This window comes from Aspergillus candidus, assembly GCF_002847045.1.
Source record: "Aspergillus candidus strain CBS 102.13 unplaced genomic scaffold BDW47scaffold_12, whole genome shotgun sequence".
NCBI lineage: Eukaryota > Fungi > Ascomycota > Eurotiomycetes > Eurotiales > Aspergillaceae > Aspergillus > Aspergillus candidus.
Window position 1 is genome coordinate 123,870 of NW_020194017.1, and position 21,049 is coordinate 144,918.

At 52.2% G+C, this 21,049-nt stretch overlaps 10 protein-coding genes and 1 non-coding gene across 11 annotated transcripts; 6 read left to right on the forward strand and 5 right to left on the reverse strand.

Annotated features, from left to right (window-relative positions):
* Positions 1 to 171: 171 nt before the first annotated feature.
* BDW47DRAFT_10783 (thiamine pyrophosphate-dependent dehydrogenase E1 component subunit alpha) lies at positions 172 to 1,876 on the reverse strand. The gene is made up of 5 exons (XM_024813089.1): positions 1,731 to 1,876; positions 1,472 to 1,659; positions 1,348 to 1,409; positions 1,079 to 1,288; positions 172 to 1,019 (listed from the first exon to the last, which is right to left on the reverse strand). The coding sequence occupies exons 1-5, from the start codon at positions 1,832 to 1,834 to the stop codon at positions 252 to 254; spliced, it is 1,332 nt and encodes a 443-aa protein (XP_024673611.1). The 5' UTR covers positions 1,835 to 1,876; the 3' UTR covers positions 172 to 251.
* Positions 1,877 to 2,670: 794 nt separating this feature from the next.
* BDW47DRAFT_116419 (beta-mannosidase mndA) lies at positions 2,671 to 5,692 on the forward strand (the record flags this gene model as incomplete). Its single annotated transcript, XM_024814927.1, has 4 exons — positions 2,671 to 2,858; positions 2,980 to 3,060; positions 3,116 to 3,342; positions 3,399 to 5,692. The coding sequence occupies 4 exons, from the start codon at positions 2,671 to 2,673 to the stop codon at positions 5,690 to 5,692; spliced, it is 2,790 nt and encodes a 929-aa protein (XP_024673612.1).
* A 467-nt stretch (positions 5,693 to 6,159) lies between these two features.
* On the forward strand, positions 6,160 to 8,266 carry BDW47DRAFT_130785 (putative MFS sugar transporter; the record flags this gene model as incomplete). The annotated part of the gene is made up of 6 exons (XM_024817168.1): positions 6,160 to 6,554; positions 6,645 to 6,734; positions 6,792 to 7,201; positions 7,254 to 7,445; positions 7,495 to 7,589; positions 7,666 to 8,266. Coding segments are annotated over 6 exons (1,600 nt in total), but the record flags the coding sequence as incomplete, so codon positions are not given.
* Positions 8,267 to 8,980: 714 nt separating this feature from the next.
* Positions 8,981 to 11,362, reverse strand: BDW47DRAFT_124293 (ATP-binding protein; the record flags this gene model as incomplete). Its single annotated transcript, XM_024816227.1, has 7 exons — positions 8,981 to 9,522; positions 9,580 to 9,648; positions 9,699 to 10,402; positions 10,466 to 10,593; positions 10,646 to 10,912; positions 10,967 to 11,083; positions 11,198 to 11,362. 7 exons carry the CDS (start codon positions 11,360 to 11,362, stop codon positions 8,981 to 8,983), a joined length of 1,992 nt encoding a protein of 663 aa, XP_024673614.1.
* Positions 11,363 to 11,569: 207 nt separating this feature from the next.
* On the reverse strand, positions 11,570 to 12,411 carry BDW47DRAFT_130787 (class I SAM-dependent methyltransferase; the record flags this gene model as incomplete). The annotated part of the gene is made up of 1 exon (XM_024817169.1): positions 11,570 to 12,411. Exon 1 carries the CDS (start codon positions 12,395 to 12,397, stop codon positions 11,570 to 11,572), a length of 828 nt encoding a protein of 275 aa, XP_024673615.1. The 5' UTR covers positions 12,398 to 12,411.
* Positions 12,412 to 12,902: 491 nt separating this feature from the next.
* On the reverse strand, positions 12,903 to 14,459 carry BDW47DRAFT_124295 (MFS transporter; the record flags this gene model as incomplete). Its single annotated transcript, XM_024816228.1, has 4 exons — positions 12,903 to 13,793; positions 13,852 to 14,130; positions 14,199 to 14,345; positions 14,397 to 14,459. 4 exons carry the CDS (start codon positions 14,457 to 14,459, stop codon positions 12,903 to 12,905), a joined length of 1,380 nt encoding a protein of 459 aa, XP_024673616.1.
* Positions 14,460 to 14,954: 495 nt separating this feature from the next.
* On the forward strand, positions 14,955 to 15,026 carry BDW47DRAFT_t55. Its single transcript has one exon. It is a non-coding gene; the product is annotated as a tRNA-Ala (tRNA).
* A 732-nt stretch (positions 15,027 to 15,758) lies between these two features.
* BDW47DRAFT_116423 (sugar isomerase) lies at positions 15,759 to 17,078 on the forward strand (the record flags this gene model as incomplete). The annotated part of the gene is made up of 2 exons (XM_024814928.1): positions 15,759 to 16,130; positions 16,200 to 17,078. 2 exons carry the CDS (start codon positions 15,759 to 15,761, stop codon positions 17,076 to 17,078), a joined length of 1,251 nt encoding a protein of 416 aa, XP_024673617.1.
* Positions 17,079 to 17,810: 732 nt separating this feature from the next.
* Positions 17,811 to 19,285, reverse strand: BDW47DRAFT_130790 (serine/threonine-protein kinase; the record flags this gene model as incomplete). Its single annotated transcript, XM_024817170.1, has 3 exons — positions 17,811 to 18,352; positions 18,430 to 19,007; positions 19,073 to 19,285. Coding segments are annotated over 3 exons (1,333 nt in total), but the record flags the coding sequence as incomplete, so codon positions are not given.
* A 362-nt stretch (positions 19,286 to 19,647) lies between these two features.
* On the forward strand, positions 19,648 to 19,977 carry BDW47DRAFT_102789 (uncharacterized protein). Its single transcript, XM_024811927.1, has one exon. It carries the CDS (start codon positions 19,668 to 19,670, stop codon positions 19,842 to 19,844), a length of 177 nt encoding a protein of 58 aa, XP_024673619.1. The 5' UTR covers positions 19,648 to 19,667; the 3' UTR covers positions 19,845 to 19,977.
* An 89-nt stretch (positions 19,978 to 20,066) lies between these two features.
* On the forward strand, positions 20,067 to 20,755 carry BDW47DRAFT_102790 (uncharacterized protein; the record flags this gene model as incomplete). The annotated part of the gene is made up of 2 exons (XM_024811928.1): positions 20,067 to 20,141; positions 20,198 to 20,755. The coding sequence occupies exon 2, from the start codon at positions 20,356 to 20,358 to the stop codon at positions 20,752 to 20,754; it is 399 nt and encodes a 132-aa protein (XP_024673620.1). The 5' UTR covers positions 20,067 to 20,141; positions 20,198 to 20,355.
* Positions 20,756 to 21,049: the final 294 nt, after the last annotated feature.

Consider the following 21,049-nt stretch of genomic DNA (forward strand, 5'->3'; position numbering starts at 1 on the left):
GACTCCTCCCTAGAGTTATGCATTTTTGTGTACAATGATTCATGTGTATATGTATGGAAAACTGGAATGACATCCGCATTATGATTGCAATCCCTTGTTGTATCAATACCATTTCCGTAGCCTGCTAGGTATTGGAGTAAACTTCGTCGTCATATTCACATATCCATTGGCCCGACTCCCATGCATACAGGAATGTCCCATCTATAGAAAATATCTACGTCTCCGAGCCGTGGGCAAGATAAACCCTCTAATCATATCCCCTTCACCCCATCCTGATACTGCCTCAAATCATACTCATCGGGATACGTCTCCAAAATCCTCCTCAACTCCTTCATCTGCGCCTCCGCCTCCTCCGTAACCTCCTCATAAACATCCGTAAACGCCTCCCGAATAGGCGGCTTCTTCTCACGCTCGGCCTCCCCAAACGCCTTCAGCACATCCTTCCGCATCTTATCGCGCGTATCCCGCTCAAGATCCTCATTCCACAGCCCCTGGTTCTCCAACCACTTCCGCAGCCGGATAATCGGATTATCGCGCCTCTTCCAGTCCTCGACTTCGACGCGCGCCCGGTACGCAAAGCTATCGTCGCTGGTACTGTGGTGCGAGACGCGGTAGCTCATCGCTTCGATCAGGACCGGTCGTCCGCCGTCTGATAGGGCGATACGCCGCGCTTCTTGCATCGCTTCGTACACGGCGAAGATGTCGTTGCCGTCGACGCGGATCGTGTCGATCCCGTAGCCGACGCCGCGGCTGGCGATCCCGTCGCCTCGGTATTGCTCTAGGGTGGGTGTTGAAATTGCGTACCCGTTGTTGCGGCAAATGAAGACGACTGGGCTAGATCGCGTCGCAGCGATGTTGAGGCCCGCGTGGAAGTCGCCTTCGCTGGCGGCGCCTTCGCCGAAGTAGCAGGCTACTATCCGTTGGGGGATGTCGGGGTTTTGGAGCGCTTGGAGCTTGAGCGCGTAGGCTGCGCCGGAGGCTTGGGGGATTTGAGTGGCGAGGGGGGAGGAGATTGCGTGCTGTTTTTGGATTAGTGGGGACTTTGGGTGGCAGGATGGATAGGATGAGGGGGACGGACGATGCGGGGGTATTTGGACCCGTAGTGGACGGGCATGTTGCGGCCACGGCCGTTGTCGTTGCAGTTGGCGAAGAGCTGGCTCATGAAGTCATGGAGGGTGAAGCCTCGCTGTTGGAAGACGCCTGTTTCTCGGTATTGGGCGAATACCACGTCGTCTGGGGTTAGGGCTGCTGCGGACCCGACGCTGATACCTTCTTCTCCGGCGGAGACCTGAACGGATCGTTGTTAGCTATTGGTTTTGGGGGAGAAGAAGAGGAAGAGTGGCATACCATGTAGAAACTGAGACGGCCTTGTCGCTGGGCCTCGAACATGACCACGTCCATGACGCTTACTGGGGTCGGTCAGTCTGGAATCCCCATTTAAGAGAACAATCCAACGAAGGAAGATACGCACCCGCCAACATGTTCTTATACCATGTGAGAATATCCTCGTTGGACACTCCCAGGGGTTTCCGATTAGGGTCAAGCAGCTCGCCGTCGGAGTTCATCACGCGGAAAGTAGGGATACTAGGGAGGTCGGTAGGATTGATGAAGCTCATCTCTGTGGTGAATTTGCTGTTGACCGCACCGGGGAATTGCACCCTGCATGATATCAGCCCATTCCTCGTCTTCTTCTAGCCACTTTTCCTGTCTAGCTCTTTCTCGACACTTACCGGTCCGAACCAGGGCGCTGAGAAATGCTACTCCATCGTCGAGGGACACGATTCAGCGCTACTCGCGGACTGCGGGCGAAACGGCCCAGGAGATTCAACGACATGGTAGAAATGAATGGCCTGGGGGGGATGGAGGAGTGTGATCGAGGCCAGAACTCCTTGGGCGCATCTTTCTGGGGATATCTTTAAACGATGGGGGGGAATGCGGAGGAAGGCGGTTGGCTTCGGCCCCGACGTCATGCCCGCTCGCCGCGGATAACCGATCCGTCGGTGGTCACGTGGGGTATACACATCTAGATCGTCTTTTCTTCACTTCAACTTCATCCTCATCATCATCGGTTGTTAGTGCTCTATATTCGGTCAGAACCAGAGATATTCGAATGTTTATTGAACGTATGCGGCAATCCATGTCAATATCAACCCCGCCTACCATAAGCTTTCACCATAAGCCCTACATGTACTTCGGAGGACGTGCGGCCTATCAGTTCCTTCCTTAAGTAATATCATCAATATAAATAGTGAACCAACGCAGACACTAACTTCATAGTTTCAATCAGATGCCGTATATTCAATCGGAGCTCGTGGAACCTCCACCGTCGATCATCTCTTCCGTCGTCCCCGGTGTACGACAACACCGTCACGAACATGATTGGGCTGTGAGACATTCGGTCGGTCCCCGCATTCCGATCATCCCTCGCAACGACAAAAGAAACAAGCATCGAGTTGATCGATGCGCTGGGACCTCCTTTTCTCTTCCATAACGGACTGGTTACCGTTATCTCAACAAGGCATGTCCAAGCGTAGATCTCAGGCTGTCGTTATAGATACTCGAGTCGGCAATCGGATGATGCCGACTCTATAACCTTACGCAAAGGATAAAGGAACCTTCAAGTCACAGCCCATCGTCGTTTCGCAACTCACTGCTTGGCTGGTTCTCGCGATGAGATTGAGTTCAGGAGCAACGCAGGCCATTTTAGCCTCTACCTTGCCGGCTGGCCTCGGTCAGCAAGTCACGGATTTGAGTGATCAACTTTGGACTGTGGGTAGTCCGGCTTTAAATCGAACGGTACCGGGACATCTTCCTTCTCATGTTCATTTGGATCTACTGAAGGCGGGGGTAATTGGTATGTAACTCATCATCATCGCCACTACATGAGCGAGTCTGACCGAGCGTATGTTACAGATGAACCGTGAGATTCCTTTGGATGGCTGCTTAAATCATAAAGATGGTTTACTAATTCAATGCAAGATATAATGGTCTCAATGACTTTCATCTCCGTTGGATCGCTGATGCGAACTGGACCTACACCAGTGACCCAATAAAGGGCCTGTACGGCGACTTATATGAATCCGTGTTGATCGGAACGTTTGCTTACGCTTAGCAGGAAGAATGACCATGCCGCCACCTGGTTGGTTTTTGATGGACTTGACACCTTCGCCACTATTTCATTTTGTGGGCAGCCGATCGCATCTACCGATAATCAATTTCGCCAGTACCACTTCGATGTATCGACTGTGCTGAAGAGATGTAAAGATGACCCAGTATTGAGCATCAACTTCGGCAGTGCGCCGAGGATCGTGGACGCGATGGCTGAAGATCCAAGTCTAGAAAGTGTGTACCTCCATCACCCTTTTGCACAAGTCTAACCGGTCACTCCCCTACTGCAGAATGGCCGGATGGCGTGCAGATGACCTACGAGTACCCGAATCGTTGGTGGATGCGCAAAGAACAGTCTGACTTTGGGTGGGACTGGGGGCCAGCCTTTGCCCCAGCAGGTCCCTGGAAACCCGCTCGCATTGTCCAGCTAGATAAGCCTGAGAGCATCTATGTTTTGAATACAGACTTGGATATCTACAGGAAAGGCCAGATTAATTATCTGCCTCCGGATCAGGCTCAGCCGTGGGTCGTGAACGCCAGCATCGACTTTGTCGGCACCCTTCCCAAAAACCCATCTATGGCCATCGAGATACAAGATTGCAAATCTGGGTCTGTCCTTACAACTCACAATTTGCATAATGTTGTCATCTCTGGAGGCTCTCTCACCGGTGTGACGGTCCTGGACAAAGTTCAACCTAAACTCTGGTGGCCGTCTGGTCTCGGTGAACAAAACCTCTACCACATCACCATCACGGTCTCTGGGGGTCAGGAAGAACCAGTAGCCCATGTCACCAGGCGCACGGGCTTCCGCACCATCTTCCTCAATCAACGGAATATCACCGACGCTCAATTGGCTCAGGGGGTGGCCCCTGGGGCAAACTGGCACTTCGAGGTCAACGGCCGCGAGTTCTACGCCAAAGGCTCCAACATCATCCCTCCGGATTGTTTTTGGCCGCGGGTCACCGAAGAGAAGATGGCCCGGTTGTTTGATGCGGTCGTAGTCGGGAACCAGAATATGCTACGGGTCTGGTCCTCCGGCGCTTACCTCCACGATTTCATATACGACCTTGCAGACGAACGGGGCATTCTGCTCTGGAGTGAATTTCAATTCAGCGATGCTCTATATCCCGTTCATGACGCCTTCCTGGAAAATGTTGCCGCGGAAGTAGTCTACAACGTTCGCCGCGTGAATCACCATCCGTCGCTTGCGTTGTGGGCTGGAGGAAACGAGATCGAGAGCTTGATGCTTCCGATTGTTCACGGGGTAGATCCCAAGGGGTACGCGAAATATGTCGGGGAATACGAGAAGCTCTTTATTAGTCTCATTCTTCCACTGGTCTATCAGAACACCCGCTCCATTTCATACAGCCCGAGTAGCACCACCGAGGGTTACCTCAATATCGATCTCTCAGCGCCCGTTCCGATGACGGAAAGATACGACAACAAAACTGCTGGATCATATTACGGTGATACAGACCACTACGATTACGATACTTCGGTGTCTTTCAACTATCACACCTATCCAATCGGCCGCTTCGCCAACGAATTCGGATTTCACAGCATGCCCAGCGTGCAGACGTGGCAGCAAGCGGTCGCGCCTGAAGACCTGCACTTCAATAGCAGCGTGGTCGTGCTGCGCAACCACCACTACGTCGTCGGTAGCCTGGACACCGACAACTACGCCAACTCGTCGCGCGGCATGGGTGAGATGACCATGGGCGTAGAACGGTACTACCCCATCCCCAGCAACCCCGACCCGATCGCCAACTTCAGCGCCTGGTGCCACGCCACGCAGATATTTCAAGCCGAGATGTACAAGTCCCAGATCCAGTTCTACCGCCGTGGAAGCGGCATGCCCGAGCGCCAGTTAGGCTCACTCTACTGGCAGCTCGAGGATATCTGGCAGGCGCCGTCGTGGGCGGGCATCGAGTACGGCGGGCGCTGGAAGGTCCTCCACTATGTGGCGAGGGATATCTACCAGCCTGTCATTGTGTCCCCGTTTTGGAACTACACTACAGGCGACCTGTCAGTCTACGTAACGTCGGATCTATGGGAAACAGCCACTGGGACGGTCAATCTAAACTGGCTGGACTTGTCGGGCCGCAGACTCGCCTCCAACGCCGGCACGCCATCATCCGTCTCCTTCACCGCGGGGGCTCTCAACACGACCAAGATCTATAGTACTAATGTCAAGGACCTGTCTCTGTCAGACCGGAAGAACTCCATCCTTCTCTTGTCCCTCAACGGGAAGGGCCAACTTCCTAACTCCAAGGGAGTCGTGTCCCTCGATCACTCCAATCACTTCACACCGGTGTTTCCCAAGGACCTCACTCTCGTGGATCCAAAAGTGAAAGTGACATTCGATGCTAAGACAAAAACATTCACTGTCGAAGCCCAGTCAGGCATCTCCCTCTACACGTGGCTTACCCACCCGGAAAGCGTGGTGGGCTACTTTGAAGAGAACGCGTTTGTCCTCATTCCGGGTCAGAAGAAGACCGTTGGCTTTGTTGTCCAGGAAGACGGGACTGGTGGGGAATGGACACAGGAGGTGACTGTTCAGAGTTTGTGGGATCAAAAGGCGTGAAGCATGTTCTTTGGGGGAAGTATCCAGATCAGTTTCTGCTTTATTCGACTGCCACGCTGTGGACTAGTATGCTCCCAAGTCGATGTCCATAGTGAATAGACAAAATTGTAGTCGAAAGAAGCGAGGTTTCACTCTCCACGGATCGTCCATTTGTAGCGACTCCAGCCATAATAGACGTTACAAAGTAAAGCAAACAAACCGTCAGTCCCATGGCTCTTCACATCGTTCATTTTATCTCCGGAAATAACAAGCAGTCCATAGTCCTCCCATCCCTTGCATATCTTTGCGTCCTACATTTCTAACGACCAACCGGCCATGTCCAATTCCAATCTTTCGCATCGACAATCAAAGATCCGTAACGTTTTGGTCAATCAATCGCTATTAGTACTCCATACTTGAGCCCAGACTAACAAGACCGATACAAAGTACAACGAACTCCGCAAGCAGCCTGCCCAAACGAGAGAAACAATGAGCTACACCACCCTCTGGAGACATCTCTCCCCCACCCAACTAAACACAGCCTTCCACACCTTCTCCCTAATCTCCATCTTCTTCGAAGGCTACGACCAAGGCGTCATGGGCGGCGTCAACGCCTCCCCGCGATACGTCACGCAAGTCGGGATCGGCAAGCCGGACGGCACTGTGACAAACACGACGCACCAAGGCGGCCTGGTGAGTATTTACTATCTAGGGTGTATCTTTGGGTGTTTCGCCGGCGGGTGGCTGGCGGACCGTGCTGGGCGCATCAATGGTTTGTTCGTTGGGTCTGTGTTTGCGCTTGTGGGGGGCGCGTTGCAGGCTGCTGCTCAGAGCTCGGATTTTATGCTTGTTGCGAGGGTTGTTACTGGGGTGGGCACTGGTGGTGAGTTTTCTTTTTCTTTTAACACTTCTGCTGTGGTTGTTTTTTGCTGGGCTGGGGCTTGAGTAATGAGTTGGTATTAACCCTGTGCAGCCCTGACGGGCATCACGCCGGTGTTGGTAGCGGAGATATCTCCCGCGGGTCATCGAGGCGGATCCCTCGGGTACGTCTTCATCGCCAACTGTAAGGTCTAGTATTTGCTCCCTTCATTGGCTGGATCATACTAATTGATATCTCTAGACCTCGGAATCTCAATCGCCTACTGGCTATCGTTCGGCCTCGCATTCATAGACCACGGATACGCAGATATCCGATGGCGCTTCCTCCTCGCCTTCCAATGCATCCCGGCCGTTGTCCTCGCAGTGTGTATCAAGATGCTCCCCGAGAGTCCTCGGTTTCTGGCGTCCGTGGGACGCACCGACGAAGCGTGGGATCTCATGGTTCGTATTCGCAGTCACAAGGTGCATGCTAAGGAGATCGAGCGAGAGTACCTCGAAATTGTCACGTCTGCGCAGGACAGCAAGCCCAGCTCCCCTGTTCAGTTTTTCAAGATCCTTGCTGGAAAGGGAGGAAGGCCGGGGTCGAGCTTGGGACGCCGGGCTTGGCTCTCTCTGTTTCTCCAGATTATGGCGTCTTGGACGGGCATTACTGTTCGTGCGCCGCTCAAGGATGTCGGTGTCCTCTGCTAATGTGGCTCAATAGGCGGTCACGGCATACTCGCCCGTTCTGCTTAGCCAGGCTGGATACAGCGAGACAAAGCAGAATGGGCTCGCAGGCGGTTTGAACACCATCGGTATCATCGGCACGATCATCAGTGCGCAGATTATAGACCGGATGGGCCGTCGGGCGTGTCTAATGCTAGGGTCTGTCATCCTATTCACCGTTCAGTTTATTGTACGTTTCTCTATGTCTCAGACCCGTGCAGCCAGCTAACCAGACACAGGCCGGATGCATATACGAAGGCTCTCTCCACAGTCCCGAAAAAGCACCCCAGTTTGCCCCGGCAGCAGTAGCAATGCTATTCCTCTTCAACCTAGGGTAAGCAAAGTTGCCCTCACCCCCGCTATCTCTAACACAGGCAAAACCCCACAGCAGTGCTAACCACCCCCACCAGCTACGCCGCAACATGGGGCACAGTAGCCTTTCTCATCCCAACAGAGCTATTCCCCTCTGATCTCCGGGCCCAAGGCAACGGGTTCGGTATCACGGGCTGGGCGATCGGCGTGGGGATGACGACGCTTGTGAATCCCATCATGTTCGACGGGATCAAAAGCCGCAGTTATTTCCTGCTCGCTGCGCTAAACTTGCTCTGGATTCCAGTCGTGTTTCTGTTCTACCCGGAGACGGGTAATCGGTCGTTGGAGTCGATTGAGGGGCTTTTCATGACTGAGAGTCCGTTTTATTGGGGTATGGAGAAGGCGTATCGGGAGGGTGGGGGGGTAGTAGAGAGGCTGTCTGGGGATGAACCATCTAGAAATGAGGAGGTTAAAGGGGTTTCTTCGAAAGAGCTGGAGATTCAGAAATGTAACTGATGGGATAATCTGCAGTTTGTCTCTTTGTTCAAGCGCGGCTTTTCTCGTCCTGAAGAACCTGTCGGATATATCGATCTGCGTCCACATAATGTCATATACCCATGGTTCTATCATCGTAACTGCTGTGTCAGGGACGGTCAATATGGAAGTGCTTTCACTTCCTAGCTTCACAGCACGTTGCACCATCAATATCTTTCTCGAATATTAAGAATGCATCAAAGTCAACAATCTCCCACTTGCTATTTCTTATCACATCTAAAGTCGAGACTCACCAGCCATGCCTTGTCAGATCCATCACCGTTTCGCAACACAATATACACGAAAGTCATCAAGTCAGGAAACAACGACCCTCCCAACCACCCAGAAAAAGAAAAACAAGAAAGAAACTCAACTCATATGCTACAGTCACAGCCCCCCAATCTAAAACAACAATCAGATGAAACAAAAACTTAAGCTCATTCCTACCCCCCTTCCAGCCCCCTCAGACAAGGTTCCTGCCGTCGCCATCTCGTCACTGCCTCCAGTCCTCACCCAATTACAGCCCTTGCTCGAGCGAGATTGCAACTGATCGCGAAAATCCACTTTGGTTAGAGAGACCAATAGGGGAGGGGTCCAGATGGCGCGTACCGGAGTATCTTGTGGTTGACGCGTCGGGGTACATAGTATGTAGGTTCGTCACTATCTGTTTATAACTACTAAATCTGATACGGATGGGAGGGTGGGATATTAGCTCAAAGGTTTGAAACAGCCATCTGTCCTAGATGCAAAAGAAATACTATTAAGTTGCTTATCTTATTTTCTAAACAAATTGAACGCTAATGATACACCACCATATTCTATCTCAGTATCAAACATACTGTTCAAGCGACACCCACCACAGGCGTCGCCTCAATCCCATTAGCCCTGATCATACCCCATTGTAGTCAGTATAGCACCAATCGTTTTCGGTCCAACATTGCCTTCCTCGGCCACCAGCCCTGTACACATAGAGAGGGTGTTCCTGATCTGGCGGCCGCTGAGGGTTTGAAGGGCAATCTCGCCGAGTTCTTTAGGTGGGAGCTTGATCCCCCCAGTCCGACGCACGAAGTTCGCCCAGATTTCCTTTCGATCGTTGCCACTGGGGATCGGCACATTAACACAGTAGTGGAGGCGTGAATGAAAGGACGTGTCTATGAGATGGGGTCGGCTCGTGGTGAGATACATGACTCCTTGGTGATATTCCAGCAGCCTAAGGAACGCGGCAATGGTGGCGTTGTGAGCAATATTGCCCGGTACCCGCTGCTCCATGTATATGTCTGCTTCGTCAAGGAGGAGAATGGCACGGAGGGCCGTGGAGATGTCTAGGGCCCGGCGCAGGTTTCGCTCTATGTCGACGCTGGACACACCGAGCTCGCCGGGAGTGATAGTGTACAAGGGACGTTCGATGTGTTCGGCGATTGCTGCCGCTGTGAGCCTCGTGGTGTGGCTTCAACGAGTGAAGAGGATTCGTCACTTACCTTCCACGGTCAACGTCTTCCCAACTCCCGGTGGTCCGTGAAGGAGGACCACACGCCCTTTTCCTTTGCCTGCCACGAAGCCCTTAGCCGTGTCAATCGACATGACACATGAAACATACCTGCAATGACATCGTTAAATTTGTGTCCTTTGAGATGGTTTGCCGTCATACAACGCAGAACACGCTTGGTACTCTCGGGGAGAATGAGCTCATCCCAAAGTTCGCCGTTGAACTCGATTGTCTCGAAATGCTCCGGATCTCCCCAGAGAAACGCCTTTTCATCCAGTGAGAAATATGGGATCTTGTCAGTGCAGATCATCAGATCTTCTACCTTCAGCTGGCCACTATCTAGTCTCGCTGACATGTCGTTTACTTTAACACGCATCCGCGGTTCCAATCCACGGATGACGAGGGTATTAACAACAACCCGAACAGGAGCCTCGCTTCGGGGATCCCAGTATGCCTTGAAATGATGTCCCTTCAGCTCCTCGAACTGTAGGCCTCGTCTCATCAAAGTTCTTCTGAGAGCTTCAGTATTCGGGTGGGAACCGAAGGGAATCAACGCCAGCTCGGTCAGGTAACGGATCCCCTCAAACCGAGCAATGTCCGCATGGCGAGATACGGTTCCAAAAGTCTGGCCATCGTAGTCGACATATTCGTACTCGATGACGAAAGTCACAGACCCGTTCGGTACTTCCCTTGGCAGTGAACTCGTATAGTAGGAGCTGGTCACTCGATAGGCCCGCGCACCCTCGGAAACCCCATCGACGACCATATCACCGGGGGAAAAGGCGTCCGCTAAGATATCAAAGCTCGCAGTGCCCCTGGTCAAGAAAATTCACGAAGAAGGTTACCATCATCCATCCAATCTAGAGACGTTGACTTACTTGGGAAGCATGGCATCGATGTCCCGAAGCCGAGACTGGTACTCTTCTAGAATGAAATCCAAGAGCACGGCTACATGCTTGACGCACAATTCGCCCTCATTGACAGCCGCGTCGTGGATTTTCCAACGCTAGCGCATATCAATCATCCACCCATTTGCTGTATCATGTCTACATACTCACATTTCGAAATAGACGGTCACATGGCCACTTGAACGAAGGTTTGCTTTCCAGCCTTGCTTTCTCCTCCGGAATTGCCTCCATCAAGGCCCTCAGGATCAAAGGACTTTGAACATCCAGAAAAGTATCGATCAGCGTCTTGCAGTCTTCGGTAAATACGCGTCGCAGGGCCAGAACGCCCTCGTCGGATTTATTCAAGAGGAGAGATGCGCCGCTTCTTCTAGTCCTATACTCAAAGGGTTTCCCAAGGACGCTTTCCTGACCACGTATCTAAACCAGTCAAGTTCTGTCCCAATCCATACTAGGAGTTGGGAAAGCCCTTACCTCATGCACGTGCTCGACCACAGCCTTCATGTCTTCCGTAGAGGCATCCGACTTTGCTTCTTGGGAGGCTGGGCGGGCATTTGTGGAACTAGGCTGGATGTACTGGAGGCCCACGCCCTCGATCAATTCTATTGATCTGTCTAGGGCTGCTTTTTTCGATTTGTTTTGGGTTGCTTTTTTTAACATGTCCAGAATTGTTTTTGATGGTCTCTGGGGTTTATTTGGTCCTACGACCGTGCCGGCCGAACTGTCACTGTCGTAGCCATCATTGTCGGGGCCATCATTATCGAGGGTATCATTGTCGGGGATATTGTCATCGGGGCCATCATTGTCGAGGGTATCATTGTCAGGGCTATCTTTGTGGGAGCTCTCCCAGAAGGGTCGGAAGAATTCCATGCTAATAGATGCTAAGGAGTATGGATAAAAAGTCGTAGTAAGATGCAGACCAACTAAGAATCAAGTAACCAGTGTGAGTGTGAGTATGAGTATGAGTATGAATACGAAAGAACTTGTCCCCAGAAGAGACAGAAGAGACTATAATAAAAATTCACTACAGTAGTACCTTCCCATCAAGAACGTCCAGCTCTTCCCCATCCTCACCACCTAATTCTTCACACAAACAATCTCCCCATGGGGCACCGAAATCCACCCCTCCTCACTCCCCCCAAGCACCCTCCAAGCCCGCGCCGCACTCTCCAGTTCCTCCCTCCCCGCAACCCCATTCTCAACCGCCGTTCTCGCAAACGCCGAATCCTTCGCCTCCGTCCTCTCCGCCCAAGCCCCCGCCCAATCACCCACTTCCTCCGGCGTACTCAAACACCAAGAGCTAGTACTACACCGCACATCATTCCTCTCAAACCCGGCCCTCCTCGCCCAAGCATGCAACATGCGTCCCGCATTCGGCTCGCCCCCATTCGCCCTCGTCACACGCATATATAGCCTCCTCCAGTCCTCCATATCCTCACTTTCAGGATACCACACCCAAGAGCCGTAGTCCGACTCGCGGGCAGCGACGATGCCGCCCCCCGATTTAGCAACGCGCTTCATCTCGCGCAGCATGCCGACGGGGTCGCCCACGTGCTGGAGGACCTGGTGGCAGAACACGATGTCGAAGGTGTTGTCTGCGTAGGGGAGGGCGTTGGCGTCGCCGGCTGTGAAGGTGACGTTGGTGGTTCCTTGCGAGGCGGCGAGGGATTGCGCTTGGGTGATGATTGAGGGGGAGCTGTCGAAGCCGGTTATGTGCCCGTTGGGGATGCGCTGGGCTAGGTCGACTGTTATGGTGCCTGCGCCGCAGCCGACGTCGAGGATTGTGCTGGTGGGCTGGATGTGTGGGAGGAGGTAGGCGGCTGAGTTGGTTGCTGTGCGCCAGGCGTGGGCGCGCAGGACGGCGGGGTGGTGGCCGTGGGTGTAGGTTGCGGATTCTTGGGACATTGTTCAAGATTGTTGGGTAATGAGGTTGTTGTTTTTTTTTTTTGGTGAGTGTTGTGTAGAAGTTGATAGTAGCAGTGTTGTGGTTGCGATACGTTCGTTTAAGTATACATAGATGTGAGGCGGGATCTAATGCATGCCCTCCGGTATCGGAGGTGCTGCTGCAACATCAGAGGCGGAGGTGCAGTACTATATTCTAGTTCATAACAAAGACATGCTATTTTCTACTTAAGGAAAGCGCGGTTCATTTACTTTGGTGAGGGGAACCCTAATCTTATTGCATGTAGGCGTGTTGGAAATCTATGCCGCTACTCCCCGGGGACAACATAGTATACCAAGAGAGTAGTCGCAACTATAGCACCAACGGACTATAACTAGTGAACTCTATTTATACCTCCTTGCTATTTATCTTCTTCTTTCTACATGTCTCTCTCCTACTATATATTCCCTCCGGAAACAACTCCTAATTTTTACCATCTAACACACCTCCACCATCACATCTCCCAACTTAATCAGTCGGAACCACCCTCTTCACCTGCATCCCGCCCCTCCAACCAATCCACCCCGTCTCCTTAGGCCCCCGAGCAAGCACCACTCCCACGGACACAACCGTAAGCGCAACACTAACACTGCCCGAAAGAATCCACCCACCCTGCGCATAAGCACGATTCCCAACCGCCGTGCCCGTCAGCTGGCCGCAAAACACGCCCAGCATGTACCCCGTGTTCAGCCGGTTACGGGCCTTGGGGGCCACAGCGTAGATAGAGACCCTGTTCGCCGTCTGGGACATTGACAACCCGAAGTCCTGCACCGCGGCTTGGATGATGGGCCCTGCGACGGTGAACGAGCCTGTGTAGGTGCCGATTGTTATACCTGTTAGGACGATGATGAGGGAGATGAGGAGGGAGAGTTCCGGGACGAGGACGTCGATGACGAAGCGGGAGAAGACGGGCCCTAAGAACATGGGGACTAGGCCGGCGATGGAGAAGAGGCCGATGGTCAGGGTCGAGAAGTGGTAGGGGGCGCCGGAGAGGAGGAAGGTCACGGTTGTCCAGAAGGAGGTGAAGGTTGCGGAGCCGAGGAAGCCGATGAGGGTGCATTGGACGAGGACGGGGGACTTGCGGAAGTAGCCGAGGATGGAGGTGAGTGTCGACCAGTAAGAGATGTTGGCGTTTGTGGAGGGGTAGTCCGGCATGAAGAGCCAGAGGAGGATGAAGATGAGGTACTGCAGGGCGAGGGAGAGCCAGTAGACGTTGCGCCAGTGGGAGCGGTCGGCGATGATGCCGGCTAGGAGGCGCGCGGAGAGCAGGCCGAGCATGAGGCCTGAGGAGACGATTGAGAGGGCGGTTGCGCGGCGGGCCGGGGGGGCGAGATCGCCTACTAGGGGGAGCATTACTTGCTGTGGTGTGTTAGATTGTGCGGATGGGAGGAAGGTAAATGGTGGAAAGATGGAGTACCGGTGTGACTGTGGTGATTGAGGTGATGAAACTAAGGGCCAGAAACACGTTGAAGGACTCGGTGAAGCAGAGGCCGATCCAGATCGTTGCCGTGGTGAAGGTCAGCAGGAGGACAAACGGCCTTCGACGCACGATGTCTCCCACTGGGCAAAGGAAGATGAGGCCCGCTGCATAGCCTGCCTGCGAGCAGGTGGGAATCAACGACGCCCGCTCTTGGGTCACATTGAAGTGGTGGGCGAGTATGTCTAGGAGTGGCTGTGCGTAGTAGAGATTGGCGACCTACGATGCTGTCAGGGCAGACTCTTGGCTATTGGGGTCTGATAGAGTTCCAATGGAAAGGGGCATACCGTAAAGGTCGCTGCAAAGGCGAACAAGACATTCAGATAGTAATTGAACTTGGGAGGGTTGTCCAGGTCCCAGCGACATCGGGGAGGAGCCCAGAGGAAAAGATCCAGCAGTCTCCCGCGTGAGGGTTCTAGGGCTTGTCCTCCATCCTATGGCGCGTCAGAAGTTTTCTGTCCCCATTATTCTGGGTGGGAAGATACCGGTGGAGAAGCAATGCTTGGTGTTTGAAGATCATTTTGCCCAGGATGTTTAAGCTCTTCCATGCTCAATCTCTAGAAGCTTATCCAAACCTCTTAGGACAATATATATATACCTTGTACATATAGCAGATACCCACCTCTCAGTTGGATAGAGATTTCGGTGCGAATATTGTCACCTGTGCACACACCGTCCATCGCGTCTTCCACTGACTAATTCTCCAGGATCACAATGCCTGTCAGTCCAATCCGATTCCGCTGCGGGGTTGGTTGGGGAGTAGATAAGAGTTGTGCCCTAGCAGGTGTTTACTAGCTTGTCTTGAGGGGACGGTGGTTTTCATGCCGCTCCACTATGAGTGGAATGTGATCATGATTGGCAAGTCGGGGTATTGTCGTGGATGTTCAAATAATATCCTAGGATCGGGCAATCCATGTGAGGGATTACGCCATACGATGGTGGATGGATGGATGGATGTTTCACAGCCTGAGTGGTGGAAAGAAGGATAAATTCAGTGTCAATCCCTGTATGAAACCAAAGCAGAAAGCAATCTTCAACAAGATGGGCTTGTGGTTTAGTGGTATAATACTCGCTTAGCATGTGAGTGGTCCGGGGTTCGATTCCCCGCGAGTCCATTTTTTTTCTCTTCTTCTTTCTGAAGATATTTTATATCTTCAGGTTTTTTTCTTTTGGTTGAATCGATTAGATATGAATGGTCTATTCTTTTGGATCCTGCAGAATTGTGTCATGTACTGAAGATCAACGGAAGATCCATTGAGAAATCTCCGTTCCATGTCCATTGCCATATATCCATAACTATATCCCCGTCTTATATATATCTCCCACCCGGACAAACCTGCAACAATGATCTGATAAGGTATGGATGGACGGAAACATCCTGGAAGTTCCTGAAGATCGGCGTTCCAAATGCATCAATATCACCGATGATGGTGTCATCATACTAAACCCGACCCGTCCCATCCCATAGAATAGACTAGAAAAGATCTTGATTCCATTCTCGTGCCCTAATCTCTGCCTCTCCGAGTTTTATTTCCGATCGGAGGTAACGGTTGATAAAGGCTTGATATCTCCACTCTTTTCCTCTTTCTCCATCTCCAACTATCGGAAAATTCTCTCTTCCCCTCCCCCGCCATTGCGGGCTTCCTTTTCTTCCGACTTATCCTTCGCTTCCCCCCTCCACTTCCGTCTGGGATTGCGTTGGGGGTTACTGTCTTTTCTTTTTTTTTTCTTTCTTTTTTTTTTTTCCCTTTCCTCCTCTTCCCGGAAGACGAATCGCCTCTCTAGTCTGTCCCTTCGGCAGACAATGGTGACTGATCATGGGTCACCACAAGCTGCACTCGCCGGCCATGGTCCCCTCCATCTCGGCCTTTTCCTTACTGCCCATGACGCCTCCCGATCCCTCTGATTCCGGCATTCCCAGTACCAAAGATGGCCTTTCCGTGGCAGCTGCCCTGCAGGTTATCTCCACCGAGCGTGCCGCGCTCTTCCACCTCGAACAGATCTACCAGACCGACGCCCTGGCCCAAGAACACCTGGCGCGCGCCGTGACCCAGATCGCCCGCAGCATTCGCAATGGCGGTAAACTGGTCTGCTGCGGGGTGGGAAAGAGCGGCAAGATCGCCCAGAAACTCGAGGCCACCATGAATAGTCTGGGGATCTACAGTGCCTTTCTACACCCGACAGAGGCCCTCCACGGGGACCTCGGCATGGTTCGACCGGTAAGACCAGTCCAATTCACTGAGTGGATTGAGTCTCGTAGGAAATGCTAACATCGTGTCTGCCCATAGAATGACACCCTCCTAGTCATCTCCTTCTCGGGGCGTACCCCCGAGCTCCTACTCCTGCTCCCGCACATCCCCTCCACGGTCCCCGTGATCGCCATTACAGCGCACATGCACCCATCCACCTGCCCGCTGCTATCCTTCCAGCCCTCCGACATGGGCATCCTCCTCCCAGCACCTATCCACGAAGACGAAGAGTCCGCCATCGGCGTGTGCGCTCCAACCTCCTCAACGACAGTGGCCCTGTCTCTAGGCGACGCTCTAGCCATCGCAACCGCGCGCCGGCTACATACCGCACCAGGCCGCGGCCCCGCAGAAGTCTTCAAGAGCTTCCACCCCGGCGGAGCCATCGGCGCCGCCTCGTCAGCCTCAACCCCCATGAGCATGTCCACCGCGTCCTTCCTCACAGACGACCTCTCCGTTCCGTCCCTGCAGCCAATCCCCGAGACCAATGGCGCCCCCCCGCTGCGCTTATGCGATCTGCTCGTCCCCATCGACCAGATCCCAACAGTCACCTCCTCTTCCCAACATACCCGCCTCCTGGATGTCCTCCTCACAGCTATCCAGCACCCAGCGGCTCGGTCGTGGGTCTTCCTCTCCGAGACGGAGGACGAGATCATCCCGCCCCGCCATCTGCGCACCCTCTCGCAGTCTACAGACGTCGACATGACCGTCTCCAGCTGCGCACAAACGGGTCTTCCCTGCGCCGTCTCCCGCGCCGAGTGGCTCTGTCTCCCGGCGTCCAGCACCGTTGACTCGGTGCGCCGCCGTGTCGCCGAGTCCACTGGCCCGACTATCGCAGTCATCGCTGCCATGCATGACGCAAAACCAGACGTCTGCTTGGGCGTGGTCGAGGCCTCAAGTTTGTGGGATCCTCATGGCTGAGTTTCTATTCCTCCATACTACACTTACAACACACCGCGAAGACGCATATAATCTTGGACTGCATGCACGGCTGGCTTGCCATGCACTTTTATCTCCTCTCCCCTTCTTATTTTCTTGTTATTGTCACGAAATGACCATCATAGAGATCACGCTTTCCATTTCTTGTCTTTTCTCCGGCGAGGTTTTTATTTCACCCCATTTATTTCTTGTTTTATTACCCCGTGTCAGGAACCTCAAATGGTCCGACACATGTTGATTCATACATGTTTTTATTTTATTTTATTTTATTTATTATGAGTGTACATGTCTATGCTATTTATCCTATCTATTACATGCTAGTATGTATATTCTGATTTATACTCCGGTACCAATCTATCATACCCATCCATCTACCCTTATCCTCTCAATCCTTACACTTTATACTTTATACTTTGGACTTTATACTTCATATGTTTGTATATGAACATGTTTTAATCTGCTAGTATATATTGTTGTGATCGCTACATCTGTTATGATATATGACTATGGGGAGCTCCCTTTAGTTAGTTATTAGCTATACATCTACCCACAAGTGGGCCTATATCCGCTTTACCGAGCCGAACACTCGATCCTTATTCCTGGCCATGACACTGTGGCCGCTATGGCATGCCGTAGTCAGGATACATTTTCTCAAGGCTCACATAACTCACCGCCCAAAGCACTGGGAAATGCTAAGAGTTATGTCGGCACAATTCACTTTATACTTTGATTTTGCGGCGACACCACGCTCTCAACGTCAATCTCGCAGAACCATGGATCATATAAAATTTCCGCAGGCGAAGGTCTCTTCGCGGGATCATATTGCAAAATCCATCTAATGAGCGCCTTCACTTTGTGGGCTTCCTCCTCATTAAGATCGGGGCCGGCCTGATCGAATAACTCTTCCATAGACGTCTGCTCCACCATAAGCGGTTCCTCTCCCGGAGCGACTCCTCCAAGCTGGCAATTAAAGAGCTTTCTCTCGGGTGTAAAGTAGAGCGACGAGGTCTTCCAATACTGGAAGAACTTGTCGGGGAGGGCGCCGAGCCGGGCAGTGAGGGAGAGAAGATGATCGTCATCTTCAAACTCGGACCACGGTATACAGAAAAGTGGCTGTCCGGTAATAAGTTCAAAGATAAGGCAGCCGAAACTCCAGACATCAACAGTATCATCGACAGTTCCGGTAAGAAACAACTCGGGAGGTCGAAGACCGAGTGGAGTAACGAGCTTTGTTGGCGGGTCGGTAAAGAAATATGCTATCCAAGGTAGGCAGGTATGAGTATAGATATTCAGTAAGAAAACAGAACAGATAATCGAAACGGGAGGGACTCACCACCGCCCATATCTGATAATTTGACCTTGAACCCTTCGGCATAGCATGTAAAGGGCACCAGCGGCTGCGCAACACAGAGATATCGAGGAGCCCATTTATCTTCTTTACCATCTAACCTCTTTACTGGAGGCGAGATCAACCGGGCTTGCATATCTTCCCCCTGCCGGAGCATGTCCTCAGGTATCGAGTCAATATTATTAAGAGTGAAGAGTATATTCCCTGGCTGGAAATCTCCATGAGCAATACCATTTTCATGAAGAAATGCAAGAGCCTGCAAGGATTGCTTGAGAATACTCTTTGCCATCCAAAGTGGATAGCGGACCTTCATTCCTCGCCTGCGAGGTTTGAATTGCGGTAGCTCCTCGACCATAGTATTTACACTCGGACCCATGGGCTCAAATACCAGGCACTTGTGGACGCCATTGGGGCCGTGATGTTCGAACTCGCCTAGCACTCGCGTGATATGCGGGGTCCCCTCTACTGGTGCGACTTTCGTGATGTGGCGGAGGACTCGTAGCTCGGTTGTCGATCCCGAGATTTCCGACACAAGAATCTTTAGGGCGACATATCTACTACTTCTTAAAGGAAATGAGTAACGATAATCTATAGCGTCGCGGGTAGAAAATGCAAAAGATGAACTTACTTCAGGTCACGGGCGAGCCAAACCGTTGAGTAGGAGCCTTCGCCGAGCTTCCGGATGACCTTGTACTGGCCATTGTTGAAGATGTCGCCGAGAACAACTGGATGATAACCACCTGGGCGGTAATCCTCCACCCACTCACAGGGTAATGTAATAGTTTTGAATCTCTGTTCGCCATCTCTTATTGATGGCGGGGTGGGAGGCGAGGTACCCATAGCTACGATGAAGTTGCGTTGTCCAAGAGTTGCCGAGCGTAATGTTTTGTAAGAGATTCGGGATTGTGAAGGGGAAATCCTCAACTGCAGGAGCTTGGGTGCCGCATCGCGACACCTGTCGAGTGTTGTGTCGTACATGGTTTCTCAACCCAACAGCGGGCCATCTCTCCTGGCTCTTTGGATTAACTTTTATCGCTCAACATGCAAGACGAGATAGCTTAGTTACGACGTCAACTGGAGGAGGCAAAACGGCGCCGCGAAGAGGAAAGACAGGCACAGGAATACGCAGAACAGCAACGGGAAGAAGAAAGACAGGCACGGGAAGTCGCAGAACGGCGATTGCAACCTAATAACCTGTTTCACCTTGTCGACCGCTGTCACCAATGTCTTTCACAGAGAATCCAATCATCTGGAAGAAACTCGAGCGTGCAGTCGGCTTTACCTCACGTCCGCTCTTTCCTTCTGATAACCCAGCTGGACCATGTCGGAACAACTATTCAGGACCGACCGATTTACTCAGAGGCAACTTTACGAAATTTCGACCAAGACACTGTGGATAACTTTGTGGAAAAGATTATTGAGGTATTACGAGGCGATGAAACTTTACGACAGGAGTTTGGTATAGAAGGCCGAGTGGCGTTCTATGACCGCACAAACTCGACCTCGCTCGACGACAGCCTGCAGCAGATGCATCTTAATGATGCACCCCATCAACCAACAAACACTAACCGCGGGAGAGGTGGAAGGAGGAGGGAAGGGGAAACAAAGGGCACAGAGTCCGAGTCGGGCTCGCTCGGGAAAGCGACGCAATCGCCGTGCCGATCAGTTCTATGTTCACCTCGTGGCCAGATACCAGTGTATGCCGTGGAGTTCAAAGCCCCTCTTAAGCCAACAGTCGCTGAACTAGTTGCAGGATTGCACAAGATGGACCTGGCACGCGATGTTATGATCAGGAAGGTGACTCATTTGAGTTTCATGCCCAATGTCTTGTCGGTGCTGTTTTCACTCAGATATTCTCATACATGCACGGTCTAGGGCGTCAATACGGGTGTGTTCGGACAGGGGAGGCATATGTCTTTCTACGTATTCCAGCAGATCCCACAATACTTCAGTTTTCCTTGTGTGTCCCAAATCAGGACATGCAGGCAGACTATGAGAGCCGTCTCCGCCGCACTGCCATGGGTCAGATGCTCGCGTTTACCCTTCAAGCACTGGCTGCCGAATCTCCGTCTCAAGAGTGGCATGACACAGCGGACGAACAGCTTTCAACTTGGAATGTTGAATACCTGGACGTCTTGCGCAATATCCCTGAAACAATTCGCAAGTCACCGCCGTCCTCGAATTATCGGTCTTCTCACTGGAAACGAAAACCAAAGACACACGATATCCGTTCCGGTGCTTGAAAGTGTAGGCAGTTCCTCGAATAGTATTTGGCCACCTTTATTGGATCTGATTTCAAAGCTGAAATAGCGTTCAAGTATACTGGATAGCCAGGCTTGCTAAGAGTAGCTTGTCGAGGCCACGCGCTGGGCTCTGCCGGTAGAAGACTTCAGATAATCTTAATAGGATAAAAGTATTTAAAAAACCTTGCCTGCCAGCCACGGGTGAAGCGAGTCTATCAATTAACAGCCTCATTTTGGCATTCAGTGGGGAGCTCTGAACTCTGTACGCAGCGCGAAGGATGAACAGCGTCTTGACTGATCACTCCGGTCACCCACTTATGCGCAACCAAGGTGAGCGTCGTGCGACCCTTAACCCCACTGCT